At 56.1% G+C, this 22,686-nt stretch overlaps 6 protein-coding genes across 6 annotated transcripts; 4 read left to right on the top strand and 2 right to left on the bottom strand.

Annotated features, from left to right (window-relative positions):
- Positions 1 to 3,989: 3,989 nt before the first annotated feature.
- CMQ_4137 (pfs domain containing protein) lies at positions 3,990 to 5,395 on the bottom strand (the record flags this gene model as incomplete). Its single annotated transcript, XM_014320075.1, has 2 exons — positions 3,990 to 4,826; positions 5,009 to 5,395. The coding sequence occupies 2 exons, from the start codon at positions 5,393 to 5,395 to the stop codon at positions 3,990 to 3,992; spliced, it is 1,224 nt and encodes a 407-aa protein (XP_014175550.1).
- Positions 5,396 to 6,459: 1,064 nt separating this feature from the next.
- CMQ_3949 (tubulin-specific chaperone) lies at positions 6,460 to 10,499 on the top strand (the record flags this gene model as incomplete). Its single annotated transcript, XM_014319887.1, has 2 exons — positions 6,460 to 9,431; positions 9,494 to 10,499. 2 exons carry the CDS (start codon positions 6,460 to 6,462, stop codon positions 10,497 to 10,499), a joined length of 3,978 nt encoding a protein of 1,325 aa, XP_014175362.1.
- Positions 10,500 to 14,328: 3,829 nt separating this feature from the next.
- Positions 14,329 to 15,558, top strand: CMQ_3599 (uncharacterized protein; the record flags this gene model as incomplete). Its single annotated transcript, XM_014319537.1, has 1 exon — positions 14,329 to 15,558. The coding sequence occupies one exon, from the start codon at positions 14,329 to 14,331 to the stop codon at positions 15,556 to 15,558; it is 1,230 nt and encodes a 409-aa protein (XP_014175012.1).
- Positions 15,559 to 16,354: 796 nt separating this feature from the next.
- On the top strand, positions 16,355 to 18,907 carry CMQ_3688 (mRNA decapping hydrolase; the record flags this gene model as incomplete). Its single annotated transcript, XM_014319626.1, has 4 exons — positions 16,355 to 16,513; positions 16,572 to 17,410; positions 17,832 to 17,902; positions 17,970 to 18,907. 4 exons carry the CDS (start codon positions 16,355 to 16,357, stop codon positions 18,905 to 18,907), a joined length of 2,007 nt encoding a protein of 668 aa, XP_014175101.1.
- Positions 18,908 to 19,302: 395 nt separating this feature from the next.
- On the bottom strand, positions 19,303 to 20,170 carry CMQ_3296 (gamma interferon inducible lysosomal thiol reductase; the record flags this gene model as incomplete). The annotated part of the gene is made up of 3 exons (XM_014319234.1): positions 19,303 to 19,688; positions 19,750 to 19,796; positions 19,857 to 20,170. The coding sequence occupies 3 exons, from the start codon at positions 20,168 to 20,170 to the stop codon at positions 19,303 to 19,305; spliced, it is 747 nt and encodes a 248-aa protein (XP_014174709.1).
- A 763-nt stretch (positions 20,171 to 20,933) lies between these two features.
- Positions 20,934 to 22,677, top strand: CMQ_3681 (hexokinase family protein; the record flags this gene model as incomplete). The annotated part of the gene is made up of 3 exons (XM_014319619.1): positions 20,934 to 21,139; positions 21,201 to 21,218; positions 21,300 to 22,677. 3 exons carry the CDS (start codon positions 20,934 to 20,936, stop codon positions 22,675 to 22,677), a joined length of 1,602 nt encoding a protein of 533 aa, XP_014175094.1.
- Between the last annotated feature and the right edge of the window lie 9 nt (positions 22,678 to 22,686).

The raw sequence follows: 22,686 nt of genomic DNA, 5'->3' as shown, positions 1-22,686 counted from the left end.
TTAGCTGTGCATATGGTTACTGCTGTGTTCGATAGCGCTATCGAATCGTTGTTGCTTGGGGACATTGCTTCTTCTGTCGTTGTTTCGACAGCTTTGGCGGCTACAGCAGTAACGATGACAACAACAGAAAGACCAAGCATTTCGGAATACCAGGAGCGTTTTCGTACCATCCAAGTTTCTATCGACGTTGCTTTTGATTATGATATAAAATTTCCGACATTGCCTTATTTCCGGGAAGGGAATTCCCAATGGGAGGAGGTCCGAACGAGGCTTCAGCGTGTCTACAATCATCTCGACAGTGTCCAAGGCCATGTTGCAGTCTTGTACGCAGATGTGGATTTTTCTTTCGGCCGGTGTCAATGGTGGCAATCAAAGCAAGAATCTGATACAGCCTTGTCTGCAACCAGTGCCATCACGCGGGTGGCCCAGGCAATACATAAAGCGAGCGCATGTCTTAGGCCCGCCTATCAAGCTTTGATATTTGCATATCAACTGCAAAACAATTTGGCCATGTTCATTAGCCATATTGGATTACGTTACGCCATCGACAAATGTGTACTTGACCTATCGAGCACAAGGAAAGAACTCAACTTGATCGAGGTTTCTAACCACATCCAAAGAGCTGTACAAAATGCAGAATCAGCCCTTACGCAGGCCGAGGCGACTATGACTTGGGCAGATAATACACCGAAAAAGGATTAGTAAGAGGGCACAGTGTTTCAAGACTTGTTAGTTACTAGTTTAACTGCTATCATGCAGTATTTGTTAAATAAAGGCCCAATTCTTCTCTTAAAGATGGCCTTCTCAAATGCCATATTGGCTTGTGCTGCCCACAATGCCGAACTGGGTAGGCAACCCAAAAAGACTCAAATACAAAAGCAGTTTCACCCTTTAGAGTCTCCTTCAGAATACGTTTCCCAATGAGTACCAGCCCTGAAAAGCTGGCCTTGAATGCTACCGTGGCCCCTAACAAAAACGGAGAAAGACAATACAGAAACCCCCAAAATTGTCCCTCCTTCTATCTAGCGCGCTACATAGCGCTTCATGCTTACTACAGTGCTCCTTTGTTGACGTCTGAACAACTCTTAATGGCTACTGAGAAGATCCGTGAGCGCCATGCTGCTTATCTAGTCGTTCTAGCCAAGTGAAGAAAAAAGGTTGGAGGAAAATGAAAAGTACGGGGAGAAGAAGAGCCGACAATAAGAGAGTTGTTTTGGAGACAGGGCCCTTGGTGGTGTAGCTACCGTATATAGAAATCTTGAGCTGAATCGGGGGGGGGTTTTCGACGTAGACATCGGACACATCCGTGATATCTGTAACAGATTTGTTGCCGTTAATGAGACAGGGGACGCCAATGTCTGCCTGCGTCTTCTGAATGAGGCTCTTGAGCTGCTCAAAGAGAACCTTTGTATGGTGCCCAAACATGTTCATGCAGCAATGGTCACCCTCGACAAACCAAGCCAAGTGCTCAAGTAAGGCGTAGTCAAGACATGAGCGGTAGAACATGTTGAAAACTCGGGGCGTTGCAATCAGGAATGCAAACCGCTTATTGTTGGTAGCGTACATAAGCGACCTAGCTAATTTGTCGATCACTTTGGATTGTTGACGTTGATTCAAGGTCCTCAAAGTGACCTATCAAGGTCTCTGAGATGTCTTCTGGCAGGGCTGTCTGAGCAGTCAAGGCTTCAACCGCCTCAAACCTAGCTTCGCTCTCCGGAGCCTGAAGCAGACCTACCAATGCCTGCAATATATTGTTCGAAAGGGCTGGCTGACGTCTTAAGGCCCTGGCCGCTGCCATCCTAACATCGCTCTCTGGGCATCTAAATTGAAATACCAAGGCTTTCATAATGTCGTCTGGCAGGTCTGATTTCCATTCCAAGGCTCTGACCGCTGCCATACCAAGTTCGATCTCCGGGTCACTAAGCATATTTGCCAAGGCTTTCAAAATCTCGTCTGGTAGGTATAATCGAGTTGTTAAGGCATCGGCCGCTGCTATCTTGGAATAGTGGCCTAGGTCCCTTGGGTCCATTGGGTCCTTAGGGGCCCTAAGACAAACTGTCAAGGTCTGCAGAATATTGTCTGAATGGGCTGGCTGATGGCTCAAGGCGAGGGACGCTGTCATCCTAATACCGCTCTCTGGGTCCCTGAGTTGAACTACCAAGGCTTTTAAAATGTCGTCCGGCAGGTCTGATTGCCGTCCCAAGGCTCTGGATGCTGCCTTCCTGACTTCGCTCTTCGGGTCCCCAAGTCGAAGTACTACCAAGGCTTTTAGAATGTCGTCTGGCAGGTGAAAGTGGTCTGGCAGAGACAATGGCAAACAAAAGGCACTGGCCGCTGCTACCACATTATCGCTCTCTGGGCTCTGTAGCCATCCAACAAAGGCCTGTACGCTCTTCTTCATGAAAGCTTCTGACTTCAATAGGGCTTCGGCAGCTGCTATCCTGACAGAAAGGGTGTCGTCGTTCATTTGCTTTTCCACAGCCTTGAGAGATTCTGTGGGTAGGCCTGACGTCCCACTCAAGATCTTAATCGTGTATATCCTGCTCTCTGTGGTTTGCTCATCCAGCAACAGGGTTAATGCCTGTCGGAGTGTGTCTAGCAAGTTCTGCTTCTGCCTTTGATATGCTGTTGTGGGTTTTTTGTCACCAGTAGGCGGTAGCTGGAATTGATTTGCCAAGACCTTAGCCGCTGCCGATCTGACGAGGTAGTCTTCGTCTCCTAGCATTGTAACCACACCTAGCAGAAGATCGACTGATACGTCAGACAGTTGAAGCAACAGTCCGAGTGTACTCGCTCTGACAAATCTGTCTCCATCTTTCAAGCATTTTTCGACCTCTCGGAAAATATCCTCTGTAAGACTTGGTTTCCGCATCATGCCCAGAATTATCCTTCTCATGTCCCTGGAAACGCCACCTTTTAGCATCGATGCAGCCCACTTTATAGATTCCGAAGCGATCCTTGGTCTATCGCCAAATGATCTCATCAAATTCCCGCCGAGCGCATTGTCTGAATTTTGCTGAATGCAAGCCTTAACAATGCCATCCGGAAAGTCCATGTCGGCGGCGAGATATAAACCCAATCGGAATTTGCTTCAAAAACCAGCCAGTCACCCAAGCGAGATTCCAGTTCCATTCGAAGTTGACCGAAGCCTTGCTTTCCTTCTGACGAGGCGACTTCGCTTAAGAAAAGCATGATCAGCCGTTGGTGTGCAGGGCCAAGAAGATCACGCAGCTCATTCTCAAGCGCCGTAAAGCACCGGATGAGTTGTTTGTCGTCCGAAAAGGCCTGAAGTAAGCCAGGAACAAATCGCCAAAACACATCATACCGCGCGTTGTACTTGTTTTTGCGAAGAAACTCATCGGCACTGTAGCCTAGCCCTGGAAAATCCTGTTCAGATATCCAATGCTCTACAAAATGCTGTGCTGCGAAAAATTCTTGGAAGCTCAGGTGTATGAAATGATAGCTGGATGTCTCCGGTTTTGTCAAGGGTCCTTTGTTGGCCGTGCGAAGAACCGATGTCTTGAACAGGTTATATACGCCGAAGGCACTTGTGCCCAAATCTGCAAACGGTTTCATGTAGATGAAGCTAATTTCAATAGTGTTGTTGCAGAGTCCATTGAAAGCAAGACGTTGTAGTATGTTTTTTTCGGATTGAATTGTATTTTCGAGATTGGCAACAGTGAGCTGGCGGACTTGACCAGTTGATATTCGCTCTGGCTTATGTTGATGATACTTCTCTAGACGAATGGTGTCCTTGCGCCACGGTGTCTCTGTTATAGCGATGTAGAGTTCTGACATTGTGCTGATGTCATGGCCAACATATTCTTCTGAGCCGAGGCAGTGGCACATCGCATCCAGCTGGATAGGAATACGTGCAAGTTCCTGAACGGTTTGGTGGTTATCGACGAAGGCCTGTATCTCAATTGCTTTATCTGACGCGATGGCGTTGACGTATTCTTTGACCTGGGCAGGATAGAATCCGACTGTTTCTATTCCAAATCGATATCTTTAATATGAGTTCGTTTGATGCCGGATGGACGGGATGTTATTATAGCCAGCGGTCGGTTCAAAAGCTTCAGCAACAACTCGTTTCTGCCATCAACTTCGCTGTACACCTCGTCGAGACCATCTAGGATGAAAAATGTCTTGTTTGGGTCGGCATGAGATGTCTCGAAAAAGGCTTTAGCAAGAATATGCCCGTCGCGCGCCCCACTGAAGTATTTAACTCCAAGCAGCTGCTGAACCTGTGGCTGAACATTCCCATTGCTTTCAAGCTCTCGCAGCGGGATCCAAATATTGCGGTCAATAACATCATTCCACATCCCTTCATGTATGAAGTCGTAGACCATTTTTTTGCAGAGCGTACTCTTACCCACGCCAGCCTGTCCACGAATGAGAATTCGCCTGCGATCCAGAGATCCTTGTCTTTGCATGACAGCAGATGATGATTTCTTTGTTTTTATGAAAATATTGGACAACGACATCTGTTCTGCTTCCGGAGCACCGCTGATACCCCAGCGCCTAGAGATTGAAATTGGGAAGTCAGTGCTCTCTGCCTTCTGCGCATCGCTCGATTGCACAATAGACAGGTTGATATAGCACTTGTCCATGAGCAAGCTGTCTCCATTGAACCGTTTTATTTTGAGCAGGCCCAGAGCCTTGTGCTCGTACCGAAGCTGTATTGCATGGTCCGCATAGAATATGTGTGCCTGGGAACAGCTCATCCAAGCTTTGTTCACAAGGCCGCCTCGACCTTCATCGGCTGGAACTTCTATGATGTCAATTGTGGTGCGAAATTGGCGGCTGCCCCAGCCCAAGGGAGACGACTTCGGATTTTCGGGTAGGTTAGCACCCGTTACAAGGCAACCCATTCTTTGACAAGAGCTTCATTGGCGTCTTTGCCTTTCTCAATCAGAAACGACTTCAATTCCTCAAGACAAGGCTCTAGAGGCGACAGCTTGTTCCAGCTGTACACAGAGTCCACACAGAAAATGTCCATTTGATTGACATCTGAGTTCCGGATCCTAAGAAGGGACTTGAGTAGCTTGGGGCAGTTATTCTGAAGCATCATGTCGGTGTAGCGAAGTGCAAAGTACCACCGAGGTGGCTTCTTTACGCCTTTTCCATTGTTGAAAACGGATTTAAAACCAGCTCTCAGACTTGAAAGCCGGTCGACAACGTCTATGATGGACTGTACCAACTGTGGTAGTTGCGCCCAGGTTTCAAGACCTTCGAGGAGCTTGGAAGGATCCAGAGTCGAAACAGAACCAGCAACTTTGGCGCTGCCTTGTACGATTGTGTATATATCTTTTGCAAGAGTCTTCCACAGGCTCTCATCGCTGGGCAGCAAGGCCAGTGCTTTGCGGGCATACTTGGAGGCCTGAGCAAGACGCATTTCTTCGCTGGATTCTGACTTATGAAGAAGGTCGTCCAATGGTTTGATCAGCTCTTTCCTGCTGATGTCTCAGACGCCGGCCTCGCGCATGCAGTCCAGGATGATCGAAAGCGTTCGAATCAGCCGGTATTGATCGGCCTCTTGGGCAGCGTCAACAACAGTCTTGAGTCGGCTCTTTAGGGACTACATGGCGCTTCCAAACGGAAGATCCGTGCCTACGGCAGAAAGCTGCGGACAGTAAAGCATTCGGTTGAAACTAACAAGAAAGCGGGGATCGAGAAATTCCGAGTTGCTAGTGCCAGAAGCAATTTTGTTGACAAATGCTCGAAAAAGTTGGTTGTAGTTGTCCGGAGAGAGAACAGGGGACAGTGTAGCAGCTTCAAGAACCTATGAGAGTTTGGCGTTATCAGCGAACGTTTCGACCATGGACTGGGACAAGGCACGCAGCGCTGCTGCTTCTTTTTCTGCCGCTATTTGCGCGCCTCTTGATCTTTGCGTTTCTGGTTTGTTTGTCGGAGCTAATAAAGAGTCCAACTCTTGCAACGAGAGTGCGCACTTCATTTGGGCGGGACGCCATTCTGAGTTTGCGACAATCTTGGGTTGCCGTTTTGGCTTCAGAGATATTTTAAAGTATGAGGATCAAAGATCTGAATGACGAAGATAGAGGGATGAGGGGCAAGGCAAGAAAATGCGGGACTTGGGCCTGTGAGATATTGAGTCGGCAACCCGAAGCGGCCAATAGGATTCAACGCAATAACGGCCTGGCTGTGCTGGCGATGCAGCACTGCCTACTCGCAGCCACATTGCGGATATTTTGCAGTGTGATGGGAAGTGTTCAAAGCATGTATTATCGTACAATGTGTCGTGAAACTGCCAGACGAGGTGAGAATGCAAGGCAAGAGTAGCGGAGAGCCACAAATTAACAGAGCTTCAGAAGTTAATAGTTCTGGATGCCTCCAAACTTCAATGTCACGTGCAGTGCTGTAGAAACGCACTTAGCAGGAGACATCCACCTCGCAGCTGCCTGTCCGAGAATCGCCGTTCTGTCTCTTTCCCCGCCCAAAATGGATGCCGCCGACGAAGATGCAGACGTCCGTCTGCAGAAAGTATCCAATGACCTGCTGAGCGAATTCGACGGAGCGCTGGGCTCGTTCCTGCGGCGCCCAGGCAGCAAGAAGACAGAGACAGACAGCACGCTCCGGACCCATGTGCGTGCCCGCGAGGCGTACCATCTGATTGGGCTGATTGACCAGTTCCAAGAGCTGCCACAGCTCCTGGACGGCTATCTCGCCCGATGGCTGCCGGAGCTGGCGGATGCATTCCTGGGATGCGTGGCACAGGCACCAAAGGCACAGGCGCCGCTGTCGTCGTCGTCGCCGACGTCGCTGGTCATGTCGCTTCAGGCGGCCGTGGCTCGGCTGCTGTACACGTTTTGCAAGGTGCGTGGAGAGAAGGTGGTGGTCGGGTTTTTGCCGGTGGAGACGCGGTACCTGGAGCGTCTGCTGGGGGCGCTGGAAGCGCAGGAGAGGCGCGGCGGCGAGGACGGCGAGGGCCGGTGGACGTGGGAGGAGCGGTACGTGGTGCTGCTTTGGTTGGCACAGCTCTTCCTGGCTCCCTTTGATCTCTCAACGATCTCGACTGGGCGGGCTGGCGACGAAGAGGGCGACGAGTCGGCGACGATCGAAGGGTTCGTCTGGCCGAGCGGTGATCAAGGCAATGGCAACAGCAACAGCAGCCGTTTACTGCCCTCCATTACCGTTCGTGTACTCCCTCTGGCGATCGGCTACCTGGCAGCTCCGGGAAAGGAGCAGGATGCTGCCCGGGCGTTGCTTGTGCGGGTAGCCATGCGACGGGACATGCAGGAGCTCGGGGTGCGTCATGCTCTGATCCTATGGGCGCTGCACTCTCTACGACCGCTGGGCGCACAGATGCAGACACCGACTTCCAGGCGGCCCTCTTACTACTACATTGGCACGCTCTCATTTCTGGCCGGCATCCTGTCGGCTGCGGCGGGTGCCTCGGACATGGACGACGCGCTGGCGTCCATCTTTGCAGCGGTGCACGCGGTGGCCGAGTCCGAGGGACAGGATGCGGACGTGTCTCTGCGGGATGATGCGGTCTTTGTGGCGATCCGGTCATCGGCACTGGCACGCAAGATGATGATCAAGGCGGTGCGAGCGATTGCGGTGCGGTACATCCAGTTGGCAGCAGCCGGCCAAGCGGGCGAGGGCGAGGGCGACGCGATCATCGAGACGACCATCGGTTATCTGCTGGACCGGCTAGCAGATAACGACACGCCAGTGCGGTTTGCAGCGAGCAAGGCGTTGAGCGTGATTGCGCTGCAGCTGGACGCGGACATGGCGGCACAGGTGATCGACGCAGTTTTGGAGGGTCTGGAGCGCAACGTGCTAAGGCTTCCGGGGTCAATTTCGGGCTCAGGCTCTGGCGGCCGCGACCTGACGGCAGTTGATCCGTTGGAGTGGCACGGGCTGATGTTGACGTTGGCACACCTGCTGTACCGACGATCACCACCGCTGGCAGTCCTGCCGGCCATCGTGGCGTCGCTGCAGGTCGGACTGGCCTTTGAGCGGCGCAGCGTCTCGGGCAGCGCCACGGGGACCAACGTGCGCGACGCCGCCTGTTTTGGAGTTTGGGCGCTGGCCCGCCGCTACACCACGGCCGAGCTGCAGCCGCTGGCAGTGTTGCAGCCACTGGCCACCGACCTCGTCGTGGCTGCCTGTCTGGACCCGGCTGGCAACATTCGCCGCGGCAGCTCGGCCGCCCTGCAGGAGCTCGTTGGCCGTCATCCCGACACTGTCTGCGCCGGTATCGCTCTCGTCCTGGCCGTCGATTATCACGCCGTTGCTCTGCGCAGCCGTGCCGTTGCCGATGTCGCCTTGCAGGCCGCTGCCCTCGCCCGCGACCCCTACGGCAGCGCCCTGCGCGACGAGCTGCTCGGCTGGCGCGGTGTCGGTGACGCTGGCGATGCGGCTGCTCGACGCGGTGCGGCCACCGCCTTTGGTCACATTGCTCAGCGGCTCGCCGCTGATGGACCTACTCTCTGCAACTTCCTTGGGACGGCCAGTATGCTCACCGAACGCATCACCAAGCTGCAGCCTCGCCAGGTGGAGGAGCGTCACGGCCTGCTGCTCGCGCTCGCTGCCGTCCTGGACACGTTTCCCGCTCTGGTTCAGGCTGCACAGACGCTGGTCGAACTCCCCGGCGTGTGTCAGAAAACAATTTGCTTGTTGCACCGGGCTCTGCAGAGCTGCAAGATTCTGGCGCTGGCTACTACAACCAGACGGCTCGAACTGCTGGCCGAGGCCTCCAGCCGGCTGATTGTCTCGTCCTTTCCGGTGTTGCAAGCCACCAGCACAAACGACGGCAACAAAGAAACGAAGGCAGCTCTCATATCTGGTCCTGAGCTCGTCTCCGAGGCCAACCATGTGCCTGCAACCGCGTTCGGCCAGGTGGTGCAAGCTCTGACTGGCACTCTCGCCCCACAGGACGACATCCGTACCGTTACAGATCTGGCTGCATCGCTGCTTTCCGACGTCTGGCTAGCCCGACGGGAGCCCGAGGTGGTTGATGCCGCATCAGACGCGGCTCTGATCCTGCTGGTGGTCTTGTTCTCGACCGCAGCCCGTCACGAGCTCGTCTGTTCGTGGGCCGCCACCGTCCGACAGCCGGCGGCTACTCTGACGTCCAAGACAGCCGCGGCCCGGTCGACAAGCCGAGGAAGCAGCGGGTCGGGCTTCGTCTTCGCCTTGACCAAGGCGTACCCGCTGGTGGCACTCGGCGACACCAGTGACGAGGACCCTATCAGCCGTGCCATCCTCGACCGCTGGGCCTCGGACAGGTCGATCGAGGCACGCGTGTCCCTGCTACAAGCACTGGCCCAGAGCCCGGCAGTGCTGATGATGACAGCGCCAGCACCAGCGACAGCGACAGCCAACCCCGGACGGTTCCGCACCATCTTGGCCGCCGGCCTGGACGACTACACGACGGATGCGCGCGCGGCGACGTCGGGTCGCACGTGCGGCTGCAGGCGTTGCGAGCAACACAGGCGCTCTGGGGCCAGGAGCTGGTGGCCGACAGCGGGACAGCAGCCTCGGGATCGCTCCTCTTCCTGCGCGTCCTCCGGCTGGCGGCCGAGAAGCTCGACCGGGTGCGCACCGCGGCCCAGCCGACGCTGGCACTGGCTCTGGGCGAGCCGGCAAGCAGCCGGCTGCTGTCGCTGACGTTCTCGTCGCAGGCCTACTTCCGCACTCTGCTGGGGCTGTGGGACGAGGCAGAGGCCGGCAGCCTGGGACCCATTGCAACAGCAGCAGCAGCGGGCAAGACGGGCGACACAGCTGCAGCCGTGCAGTGGATGGCAGCCCTGATGCGCGGCTACGTCACGTCGGCCGACACGGGCAACGAGGAGCTGGTGATTGCCAGCCGGGCAGCGTTGGTAGACTACGTGGGCCAGGGAGATGCGGCGGCGACGCGGCGGAAGAGACGGCTGATATGGCTGTCCCTGCTGCGGAATCTGCCTGGAGGAACGACGACGACGACGACGACGACGACAACGGGGAAGCCCAAGGTCCCGGTGCCGCCCGACCGCATCGTGGTGCCGACGCTCGAGATCGTGGCCTTTCTCTTCTACAGCGGTGTCTTTGGCCGGTCTGTCGGCGAGGATGACAGCGACAGTCATTTGGCAGCGCTCTGCCGACAGGTGTACCTGGCGGCTGAAAAGGCGGGCAGCGTGCGCAAGCTGGAGGCGTGCATCAAGGTGTACGGGGCCGTGGCTGCGGTGACTGCAGAGACTGCAGATTCGGCCGGCCCAGTCGCCCGACAGAGGCTGGCGGCCCTTCTCCGCCATCCGTGGCCACGCATCCGAAATGCCGTCGTTGATGAGCTGTGGGGTCTTGGACTGGGATTGGAGCTGGGGCTGAGGCTGGAGCGCAGCCCAAGCGAAAACGAGGACCGAGGGGGGGGGCTGGTTGCGGCTCAGAATGCCCAGTTGGGGCAGTTCGACGCGCTGAAAGGCACCGACTGGGGCTCGGCCGAGGCAGAGGCAGTGGACGCGCTCGTCGGCCGGCTGGGTCTGGGGATCAAGTAAGGGGAGCGAGCACAGAGCATCGACAGAATGACAAGAACGGTCGCAGATGACAGAGATGGCAGAGATTGCACAGATGGCACAGATGGCAACAATTGCGGAAATAGCAAAAGGTCAGAGAGCAGACAGAAGTTTGGTACCGCTCCTTACTACTGGCTGAATCAGCAGGAGGAGCACGCAGCGTCGCATGCAGCGTTGCTGCAGGCGTCTTGGCCTCTGCACAGACTGCTGCGGCGATGAGCCGATGTGCCAACAGGAGAGGAGAGCACGACGGACAGAGTTCGACGTAGCACGAGCAGAGCCGGTCGGCAGAGCAAGCGAACGTGCCCACAGCCGAGAACAAGAGTCTCTGTATTATTGCACGAAAAAAAAAACAAGATTTTTATTGCTCTGTACGAAGTACTCCGTTCCGTACCTGGCCGAACCGTCTCCATCAACAATACGAGAAGCGATCGATGTGCGATGCCGCTAATGGCTGCCACGGCCAGTCGGCTGGCTTGGCGGCAATCTTTTTGCCATGCGACAGCCCTGGAAAAAAGAGGCCCCGATTTTTCACAGCACGAGATAGGGACAGGGGAGACTTTCAGAACGAATTAAAAATGAATTAAAAAAACACCCCGAAAAAGGGGTGACCTCGGCGGTCACCTCTCGTGCTCCGTACTCCTCCGTAGGCCCCCGAACCACTTACCGACTTGATGCCAATGTCTACGACGCAATTGCCCCCCTCCCTTCCACGCGCTCATCGTTCTTCTGCCCTGGCCCGACTCTTCTCCTCGCCCTCGACAGAGTATAGTGCGGTCGACGACGATCATCGGGGAAGCTTCTATCTATTCCGGCACTCCGCTCGCCCGGCTTCTTTGCCCATCTATTTACGACGTACGCACGCTCTGTTCTCTCAGACTGCCAAAGCGTTCCCCAGATCTCATGCCAAAATGGGAACTGTTCTGCGCCCGTTCCCGACGGCGAGCATGGCGAGAACCATACATGCGATGTAGTACAGAGTACCCGCGCAGATTCGATACTTAATACTATACGGAGTATTTTACGTGTAATTATTGATGCAGACCGACCTGGTCTGCTCTGCTCGGCCCTTCTATCCCTTTCTGTCTCTTCCTGCCGGGGATCCTTCGGACCGCGGCCGACCAAGGTCAAAGTACCCGGGCTCGTGCTTTTTTCTCTTTTTTTTCTTCTTTTCCCCCCTCACACTCGCACGCTCAGCAGAGCGTCTGCTTTCTCTACTCGTATCGTAAGGAGCACTCCGCGGCCGTTACACGCGGAACGGTCCTCTTAGTTAGTCTCCTAGCCCGTCTCTTAGTCTAGGATCTCCTGGTGGGGATCAAGTGCAGAAAAGAAGAAAAATGGAGTTTTTCCGCTGACCTCCGCTCGTAACCTCTGCTTGCGCTCTCATCATGCGGCCGCCTGCATGAGCGATGCACGCAGGGCACATGAGCACAGGATATGCGAGATACATACTATGTAGTAAGATACGTGTCTCACCGCACGTTATCCCCCCCTGTGGGCACAGCCTGAGCAATCAGGTTGGTCTGGCCCCCCCCCCATCGGATGCTCTGTATGGCCGGGTGGTGTTTTGCGCTTCGCCAAGTGGAGCGTCATGCCACAAAGATACGAGAGGAGGTATGCGACAGAGAGAGCGGGCGAGAACAGAATCCAAAACAGCCCATCCACAAGGATCACAGCAGTATTACTCCATACTCCGTACGGGTACGGAGTATTCGTACGTCGTAGAAACAAAACGGTCAGGTTGGGCAAATACTGCCCAACGTCTGTGCTTCATCTTTGCCAGCCTTGGCCCCGACCCCGACCCCGACCGAGTTTGTCCATGCTCCGACAGGCTGCCTGCCAGCTTCTACATAGTATCTCACTGTTATATTGCTGCTGGCCAGGGCCCGCGAGTGGAGAGCGTCCCCAAACGGAAAGGCCTCGCTGCCACGGCCCCCTGGTCGAAACGGCAGGATCTGCCACACCTCTACCTCTTCTGGCGCCGAATGTCAGATACGAGAGAGGCCGATTGTGCCTACAGCGTGCGAGTACTCTGTTGTAGGGTGCAGACTTCCGCGCTGCATTCGACATCATGAGATATCCCACAAATGGAGAGTCGTCTTCTATGCCGCGTGTGTCGTATCGGACTCCTGCCCCTCGTCGACGAAGGCGTGGGTACGACATAGCATGTATGTTCCATCGCAGTGTGACGTCGGACCGCTGCAACTCTGGTCGCGATGAGACATGGTGTGGCAGTGGCCGGTGGGCATGGCAGAACCAGCCAGTCCGAGCATCGCAGGCAATGCCCAGCACGCACGGCATATCGGTCGTGCGCGTACGTCGTACAGAATAGCACGGCAGCATGTCGCTGTGCCTCAAAGGAATCTTCACTTCCGCCCGTCGAGAAGACGCGAAAAAAGGCGGTGCTCTGCTGCCTGGCTTCAATGTACGATAGTACGAGTACTCACTACTGTGTATGTATTCCGTAATCGCGGCGATTAGCCCTCTTCTCCGCCCGCTCCTTCCCCCCTCAACCTGTCCCGCAGTTTTAAAGATACACGCCAAAAAGGCAAGTACTATGTAGGCCGCATGCAATCTATTCCGTGCTCTATACTCCGTAACGTTCTACAAGTTCCCGACCAGTTGCATGCATCTCGTCCGAACACGAGCGCCTCATTCGCTTTCTCTCTCCCTTTCTCTCTCCGGTCCGTTCCCCTCTTTTTCCTCGCTCCCCCCCTGCGCTGTTTTCACATACTATGTATCTTAGTACCGCTGTTGTGTACGGAGTAGATTTCGTTGTTGTTGGCTGCTCCACTCGCCTCTTTCCTCTTTTGCCTCGGTTTCCTTTCCAATTCCCTCGTCGGCTCCTAATCAGCTAGCTGCCTCCTTCTGTCCCTGCCTGTTTTATTGTCTCTTGCCTGTTTTGTCCATCTCACGTTCATCTTGCCGTTTCTGCCTGTCGTCGGCTTTTGTCCCTTTGACACCTGCCGCGCTTGGCCAGAAATCCTTCTCGCCCGCTCCGCTCTTGGCTACTTTTACCCTGCAGCCCATCTGCTGTTTTCTGTTCTCTATCTTGTTCCCTGTTCCTCATTTCAAATCCCAATTCTACAAGACCCTCAAAACACCAAACCCACTACCGGTCCCATACTTGCTCGGACAATTCGTCATACCCTTCCGTCTCATCCGTCCCGCACACTCCGTTCCGCTTCTCCGTTTACGCTGTATTACATGTTGGCTCTACGCGACGCTAAGCCATAAAAGCTTCTCGTCCTCTTCTTCCCTTCGCGCTACCAACGTCTAGCCGTCGAAACACGCTATCCTGTGCTCAACTTAAAAACTAGGTGGAGACATGTACATCTTGTTTTTAATGCTTGGTTGATCCTCCCTTTTCTCCTCGTCTTTACTCTTCCAATACACCTCTGTCGTCTCCTCTCAGTCCTCAGCTCCTCCGAACCGGTGGAGATCCTAGCCGACAAAAGACACCGAAACCAGGACCAAGCCAAGAGGGTCCATAAGCTCGCCTCACCTCACTCGTTCTACCCCCGACACTGACCTGTTTCCTGTCTCTTTAACACCGAGCGCACGCAACACTATCGCTGCGAGTCCCTTCGGAAAGGTCATGGTGCCGCTCTGATCTGCCGGCTACGAGTAAAACGATCTCTTCCTGCCCTCACCTCTTCTTGACTTGACCGCCCACCACCGCACTGTCACGTTTGGGTGATCTTCACCCGGCGTGCCATTTGCAGCCATATCTCCCAAGATTCAGACCCTCCCAGCCCGCTCCTCTCTTGGTGTCCGAGGCGGCCGCCCAGAACTCGAGGAGGACTTGGCCATGGATGCCATCAAAGGTCTTATCGCCAATGTCCCAGACTGGGTCAAGCGCCTGGACGAGCTGAAAGGGCAGATCGACCAGCGTCAGCTAGAGCTCGCACGCGTCGAGCTCGAGCTCTCCCCAACATCAAGTCCCAGCCGCACCAAATCCATCCGCAACAAGGGGTCCACCGAGTCTTTGAAGCCAAACAACGAAGCGGCAGCATGGGGCGAAGATAAAGGCCCCATAGCCGGACCGCACGTGGACGTCGATACCGGTGCTGATGCCGATGTCAAGCCCAGGTCCCCATTAGCGCCGCATTTCAAGGTGCCTGGCGACCTCACAGCTGTCTCGGCTCTTCAGCACCAGACCAACCAGGTGATGAAAGTAGCGCAGGCCAAGGCACGTGCTACCTTGCGCAAGCGCGATAGGCGGAGCGACTCCATTGCGAGTGCTGAGAAAGGTCCCAGCAAGTACCGCACCCGCAGCATGATCATTGTCTATTATGACAGCTACGTGCAGTCATTCTTTGAAGAGCTTGTCAAGTTTGTCTCTGCGTCACGAAACATGATGCGCAAGGCCAAGATGGCTGCCAAAGTGGCGCAAATCAAGCGTTTGGCCGACCTAGAAGTGCCCGATGTGGACGACGACAAAAATGCCGCAGCTGCCCAGGCAGCTGCCACGGGAAATGGACAGGACTATATCATCAAGGCAGCTGCCCCTTCAGCTGCCGATGAGTCTTTGCTGAAGCTAAACTACGTCAGCACGCGGCACATGCGGGGCCCAGGAGCCGCGACAGGCGGCCGGCCGATGTTTTCAAGAGCCGGGCGCTCGTCGCTTGCAGGCGGGCCTCAGGCACCGGATGTGTATGACGAGCTTGACAAGGGGCTAGAGTTTGTGCAGTCAACATGCGAGCACGCAGCACACCAATTCTTGCGGGATGGAGACTGTTTCGACGAGATCGAAAAAGTGAAGAACCGGCTGGCCACAACGAAAGAGTTGGCGGACCGTGAAATGGAGCGCATCAAGAAGGAGGACCCCGATGCTCTCAAGCAGTCGGTCGAGCCGCCCAAGTCGAGAAGCTTCCGACCGCAGCACATGCGCAAAGGCCTCTCGGTTGCGAAAGATGCACTTCCTTCGGCTGCTACTGGCGCAGCTGATGCTACGGTGGCAATCGAGGTGGACGAAGGCATTGAAGACATGGACGAAGACTCGCCGAAGCCGGCATACAAGCCATCGACGCCGAGATGACCTTGGCATGAACTAGCCAAGGGGAACGGCGGCTCCAGGGAAACTGGAGACGCTGACGAGAAGACGCAATGATGACTGGATGGACTGGTAGGCGCGCCATCAAACGAAACAACCCCGAGCATATACCCTGAGCAAGCGAGCAACGTCGATTTCACTCTTTCTTTGATTGAACCTCCTAGTCCCAATAATGTGGCCGCAGGTCAAAACCATGTCGTTTCTACCTTGTTGCTTATACTTAATACTGGTTTGAGGATCGCATTGCTGTATTGGATTGCATATAACTGGGCGTGTTTTCTGTCTTGCTCCTGGTGTGCATCGCCATGGAGACTTATTCTGGCTGTTGGCTTGTTTTCTGTTTTTAGGCTCCAAATATTAGCGAAGGACGGGAAAGTGAAGACATGCCCTATTCAAGGATGTTCGCCTTGGTCACAGCATGGAAAAGAGTCGCTGCATAGCGTATGGTAAAAGTAAATTTGCCTGGAGCACGCATATTAGATATAGATAACGGCCATACTGAAGGCTCTACGGAGTACGAAGTTTATGATTAGTAACGCGCCTGCTGGTCCTGTCGTCGACCCCACCTGGGAGCACAGCTACAACGTGACGAATGGGAGGCTGCCGATTCGTGCAAGCTTGTCGGCCTTTACAAACAAATGGTATCAGCGCTGTCTTGTGTCCGCCCTCTCCTCTCCCTTGCGGCCGGCCCTTTCCGTCTATTGATACAGGACGGTAGACGGCAGGTTGAAGGCTGACAGGACAACGGCCCGGAAGCGGATTGACAATCGATAAGGCCAAGATGGCGTTCACGATGCACTCGCACTCGGGGCAGTTCTGCGGCCATGCAGTCGATCGGCTGGAGGAGGTAGTGCAGCAAGCCATTGTGCTGGGCTTCCGCACGCTCGGCATGAGCGAGCACATGCCGCGAGTACACGTGGAGGATCTGTATCCGGAAGAGGTGTGTCTGGTCATCTCTGGTGCTGCTCCGTCGTCTTGCACTCGCTCACACGGAACAGAAAGGCGAGGACCTGCAGGCGTCTCTGGTAGCGCTGGACCGGCTCTTTGAGGACTACGTATGCGAGGCGCTGCGTCTGCGCGAGGCGTACGCGGACCGGATCACGATCCTGGTCGGCTTTGAGGCAGAGTGGATCCACGGGGCAGCGGACGACGGGGTGCGCGTGCAGGCGCTGGCGGCGCGGCCGGAGCTGGACTACTTTGTAGGGTCAGTGCACCACGTCGGGGCAGACGGCGTGCCGATCGACTACGACAAGGCGTCGTATGCGCGGGCCGTCAAGACGAGTCAGCAAAAGGCGCTGTCTGTGGATAGCCTCTCGGCCGAGGTCAAGGCGAAGGTCGTAGCCGATCCCGAGGCCGCCCTCTACCTGGACTACTACGACCAGCAGCTGGCGATGCTACAGGCGCTGCGGCCACGCGTGGTCGGGCACTTTGACCTCGTGCGGCTGCTCAGCGCCGATCCGGCGCGCGACTGCCGTGCGGCCTGGGGCGGCGCCGTGTGGCCGGCGATCGAGCGCAATCTGCGGGCGGTGGCGGCGGCTGGCGGCTGGCTCGAGTGCAACACGTCGGCGCTGCGCAAGGGCCTGGAAGAGCCGTACCCGGCGCGGCCCATCGCTGAGGCCTGGCTGCGCATGGGCGGTCGCTTCACCATGTCGGACGACAGCCACGGCATTGGTCACGTGGCCACCAACTATCGGCGCGGCTTGGCCTACCTCGCCAGCCTGGGCGTGACAGAGGTTTGGACGCTGGCGCGGGTCGCGTCCGGCGGCGGGCTCGTGGAGAAGAGCGTGTCGCTGAACGAGTTCGCGGCCAGTCTGAAGGTGCCGGAAGAAGTCGAGAAGTAATGGGGGCCAGAATGCGAGGCTGAAGTGGAGAAGAGTAGATGCAGACAGAAATCATTCCGACAGTGGGTGCTATGCGTTAGGACTCTGCAAAGCTAGCAATGCTCTGTTATAAATTCGCTTTACGGGACTAAGCCTACAGAGTACGGAGTACTACGATGTCATATTGACAAAAATGAAATTTGTCTGGAATTTTATCAAGTCAGACTTGGCAGTAACTTGCTAGATCTACGAAGTATAATTCTGGCAGTCGCTGCCCCACCTCAGATCAACACGTGATCCGACGCATTTGGACAATGTGGGGTTAGCCCAAAGGCGGGGGTGCTAACGAAAAGCTTCTTGTATGGAACTCTTGCCCGTACAATACTGACTGCTTTCATTCGTGACAAAACAAATAAAACCCGACTTATATTGAACCAGAACGATGGCAGACTCGACGGCAGCAGAAGTGCTGGTCCCCAAGTTTCAATACGAGCGGACGCTGAACCAAGGTGAGAAGCGAGCCTGCTGTTCACAGCAGCATTGCCGCGTCGTATGCCAGGACTAACCCGCATGCAGACCAGGCCGGTCGCCGTACGACTTTGTACGGTGCTATAGACGGGCAGCCGGCACTTCTGACGCTGGAGCGGGCGCCATTTCCGACCGCGCCCGAGTACCTAGGGTCTGTGGCCGGCAGCCTGGGCTGGCTCAAGAACCTGGGCGCCAACGACGTCTACTTTTGGTATCTGGCGGGGGAGAGAGCGCCTGAGGAGGCAACAGAGACAGCAGGAGAAACAGGGACAGCTGCGGCCTCGTTCGGCGCCGCCACCCCCTCGCTCAAGATTAATCTCATCTGGCCCTGCACGGCACAGCACGTGAAAAAGTACAGCCGACAGGGCGTGCGACTGGTGACGGAGACGGCGGCGCTGTACCGCGACCGCGTGCGGCCGTTTGTGCAGGCGCAGCGCGACGCCGGCCGGCTCGGCTGGGTCTTCAACATCATCGAGGGTCGTCGTGAGGCTGAGGACGTGATCTATCGCACGCCCTACGGGGCCCAGCCGCTCGAGGGCTTCCTGCTGCTGCCCGACCTCAACTGGGACCGCCGCACGGTCGAGGCCCTGCATCTGCTCGCCATCGTCGAGCGCCGCGATCTCTGGAGCCTGCGCGACCTGCGCAAGCACCACGTGCCCTGGCTGCGCCGCATGCGTGCCTGCCTGGTGGATGCCGCCGTCGGCGTCTACGCCGGCCTCGAGCCCGACCAGCTCAAGCTCTATGTCCACTACCAGCCGACTTACTACCATTTTCACATCCACATCGTCCACGTCCAGCTCGAGGCCGGCGCCACCCAGGCCCTTGGCAAGGCTATCAGCCTCAACAGTATCATCGAGCAGCTCGACCATATGGCCGGTGGCCCCGACGCCGGCATGGACGCCCTCACGCTGACCTACACCCTCGGCGAGGCCAGCGAACTCTGGACCACCGTCTTCGGGCCGCTCAAGGCAGAGAGCCCAGAGTAGGGCATGTAGACAGGCAGACACATGTACAAAGGTACATCATAAACACGAGGCACATGTACACAGGTACTTGTTCAGACACACAGTCACATGTACAAATATGTACATAAATACATGTATAGAAAGATATACATAATATATATAGATATATAGATATATATAGATAATATACGAACACATATATAAACAAAGGTACTCCGTATAAACACATTACACAGACATATACGGAGTACAGTTCATAATAGACACATATAAACACATATATAGACACGTATACATAGATGCACGTAAGATACAAGCACATGTACGGAACTTATACACAGATGCATGTATACAAATACATATACGCTCTAGACACATGCACACACACACACACACACGCAATCTATTCTCGCAATCTACTCATTCGCCTGCCGCCACAGCTTCTCCACGGCCAAGACCAGATCGTTCACCCCACCGCCCGACGGGCATTCCTTCCACTGGCCGTCGTCCCGGATGCAGTACACCTGTTCGTCCAGCCGCACCGTGCAGCTGTACGTCACTCCGGCGTCCTTGCTATGCCGGATGCTGCGACGCAGCAGATCCATGCCGTGCTCGCCGTCATCGAGCGTGGCACATTCGTTGATCGCCTCAATGTCGATGCCGTGCTCCAGCGCGCAGTCCTCCACAATGCTCTGCTCCGGGATGTCCTGGTAGTCGCGGAAGAGGCACATGGTGAAGCCGAGGTAGATCTTGGGGTCTGGGTAGAGCCTGCTGGCACACAGTTCGATGATGTTGCCCATGCCTGGAGGTGGGGGGTTAGCCTTTCTGTAACGATGGTGAGAGGAGACCAAAACAAAACGTACATTCGGCCGGCCCGTGTTTGCACTCGACGCCACCGTCGGCTGCTTGCCTGCAACTGGTCAGTCGTGCTGCTGCTGCCTAGGAAGAAGCAGAAGCTTGGGTCGCCTACTGTCCGATGAACGAGAGCGTAAAGTTGGTCTTCTCGTAGACCTGCTGCATGGCCGGCAGGATGAGGTCGTGCAGGCAGTCCCTGGCATCAGGGCACTTGCTCATAATATGTGCCTCCAGTGGCACCAGTTTGCTCCCAGAGACAGGAGGCATCGGTGCCGCATGGAAGAAGAATCCGTCCTGGGTGAGCCCCCAGAAGACGAGCGCCGACACGGCCGCGATTGCCGTGATACGGGCCCAGATGGAGCTTCCAAGGCGACGAGCAGGCGAAGCCTGGCGGTGCTTGGCAAGCAACGGAAGCCGGCCCGCTTCCATGGTGATATTTTGTAGGGAGTAAGCGGTCGTAGGTTTGTACAGGAAGAATGTCGAGCAGAAGGACGAGGGAAAGACAGCAAATGGCGATTCAGCCATGACGAGTGACGACTTTCGGGCCTAGCTTTCTATAACTGGCAGGCACCAATCAAAGCCAGAGGCACGTGCACGCAACACCGCTCCGTCGCCGGCGCGTTGCTGCATTAAACTCGAAGCCCATCTTAGCGGGGCTTCTCGCTGACGCCAGGCTTCAGCGCTGTCACAGGGACTTTTCTGCGTCATCGGGCAGGTGCGCGTCTTCGAATCGTATCTTCAGCGCCTGGTCTTTCCGCCCTTTATTTGTCTTCCTCTCGCCAGGCCGCCTTCTTCGACCCTTTTCCCGACCTCTCCCCTCCAAGAAACAGCCCGGCGCTGTTGCCGGTCATGGCCGGAGCCGTTCGGTTGGCTGATCCCAGGCTTTACATTCAATAACCAGCACGCCGTCATCAACATAAACAACAACAACAACAGCAACAACCACAACGGTCAAGGCCTAAAGCAGCGACGGCGGAGCAGAACCAGAGATAACCCCATACGCTTTCTTTCCAGGAGCTCTGTCTATCTTTTCCCGATTCTGCTTATTCCTGCTCCCACTCTTTTCTCACTACCCTCATTCCCCCTTTTTCCTCTTTCGCTGTTCATCTGACTCTCCTGGCAGTCAACCTGTTCTCTTCTCCATTGCTTCTGCGTCTCATCTCGCCCCTTTTCCCATTTTCGCCCTCGCGCAATGGCTGGCTCACTGCTACAGAACCCCAGCCCTTCTCTGGACACCTTTCTACAGCCACTTCGCGTCGATGGAGACCGCGTCTTCGCCTTGTCTCGCGGCTTTGCCTCCACTTTCGCTCACCTTGCTGCCGATTCTCTGGACCAATTCCTGTCAACGCCCATAACCGAGTCCATACTACTGCCGCCTAGAAAACGACAGCAGGGCACGTGAGTACTTGCCATTTCTATACCGGCTACTGCTAAGCCCTATCTGTACTGACCAGTGCAGATATCTTGCCATTGACATGTAAGCAGGCAATTTCCCGTCTATCTGGAGAGGTATCTCCCGCATACGGTCTGGGATCTAACTTTTGTGGCGGGGAAACAGTGGCGGAACAAATTTGCGGGTAGGCTTCATCGAGCTGGGTGGCGGTCAGACTCTCTCCCATGATGGCGAGCTAGCATCAGATGGACCAAGTTCGCCAGCGTTGCGGCGGCTGCACGAACGAAACTGGCCCATCCAGGAACACCTCAAGAGCCAAAATGCCGACAGCCTCTTCAAGTGGATCGGCGGCTGCATTGCGGCAGTTGTGCGCGACGGGACTGCAAGCTTCGGCCTGCCGGCAGACGAAGCATTGCCGATGGGGGTCACCTTCAGCTTTCCCATGGAGCAGGAGTCGCTGTCTGAGGCCAAGCTGATGGCCATGGGCAAGGGATTTGCCATGACGCCCAAGCTCGACCTGGGTTCGCATCTGATCCGAGGGTACGAGATAGCCCAAGCAGAAAGTGCTGCGAAAGACAGTTGCTCGCTAGTCCTGCCCCCCATCACCGTTGCTGCCATCACCAACGATGCTGTAGCGACGCTGGTTTCCTTTGTCTACGAGGTCCAGGCACGTCGGGCGCAAGGCAACCAGAAGGCGGCCATGGGCCTCATCTGCGGAACGGGCAGCAACGCGACGCTCCTGCTAAAGCGCAGCCTGCTGCACCCGTCCAAATTGCCCGAGAGGGTAAACGGGGACGACGACATGAGGATCGCCGTCAACACCGAGTGGAGCATCAACGGATCGGAGGGCGCGATGAGGGCCGTGGGCTTTGTGAGCCGCTGGGACGACCAGCTGAGCCAGACGGTCGAGGCGCCAGGTTTCCAGCCGCTGGAGTACATGACGGCCGGTCGCTACCTGGGCGAGCTGGGTCGCATCATGCTGGTGGACTACGTAACGAGCGTTCTGGGGTTGCCAGAGGACGCGCTGCCGGCAAAGTTCCTGCGGCGCTTCGATCCTCGCAAGACGACCTTTCTGAGCCACTACCGGCCGGGGAAGCGGCAGTCGCTGCTGGCGATGCTGGAGGCCGAGTTTCCGGTCGAGGAGCTGCCGAGCGGACGCCCGCCATTCCAGTGGACTGGCGAGATCGCCGCGGCACTCTACCACATTGCCAAGGCCATCGAGACGCGGGCCGCAGCTGTCATCGCCGCGGCCACGATCGGCCTGCTCGACTGTGCCGGAGAATTGCCGGCCGCGTCGTCGGGATCGGCACCGCTCGAGCTGGTCGTTGGCTACACCGGAGGTTGCATCACCAACTTCCAGGACTACCTGGTCGACTGCCAGGCCTTTCTCGACGACATTGTGGCCCAGCGATACAGCAGCCAGCTGCCAGCGCCGCCTTCGGTGCGAGTGGTCTTGAGTCCCTGTCATGACGGAGGCATTAAGGGTGCCGGGATACTTGTGCCTGCCTCGCTGGCAAGCCAGGGGCGCGTGTATGGGTCCTGAGAGCCGCGA

This window comes from Grosmannia clavigera, assembly GCF_000143105.1.
Source record: "Grosmannia clavigera kw1407 unplaced genomic scaffold GCSC_113, whole genome shotgun sequence".
NCBI classification, from domain to species: domain Eukaryota; kingdom Fungi; phylum Ascomycota; class Sordariomycetes; order Ophiostomatales; family Ophiostomataceae; genus Leptographium; species Leptographium clavigerum.
The sequence above is the reverse complement of the archived record's forward strand: the minus strand, read 5'-3'. Positions and strand labels throughout refer to the sequence as shown.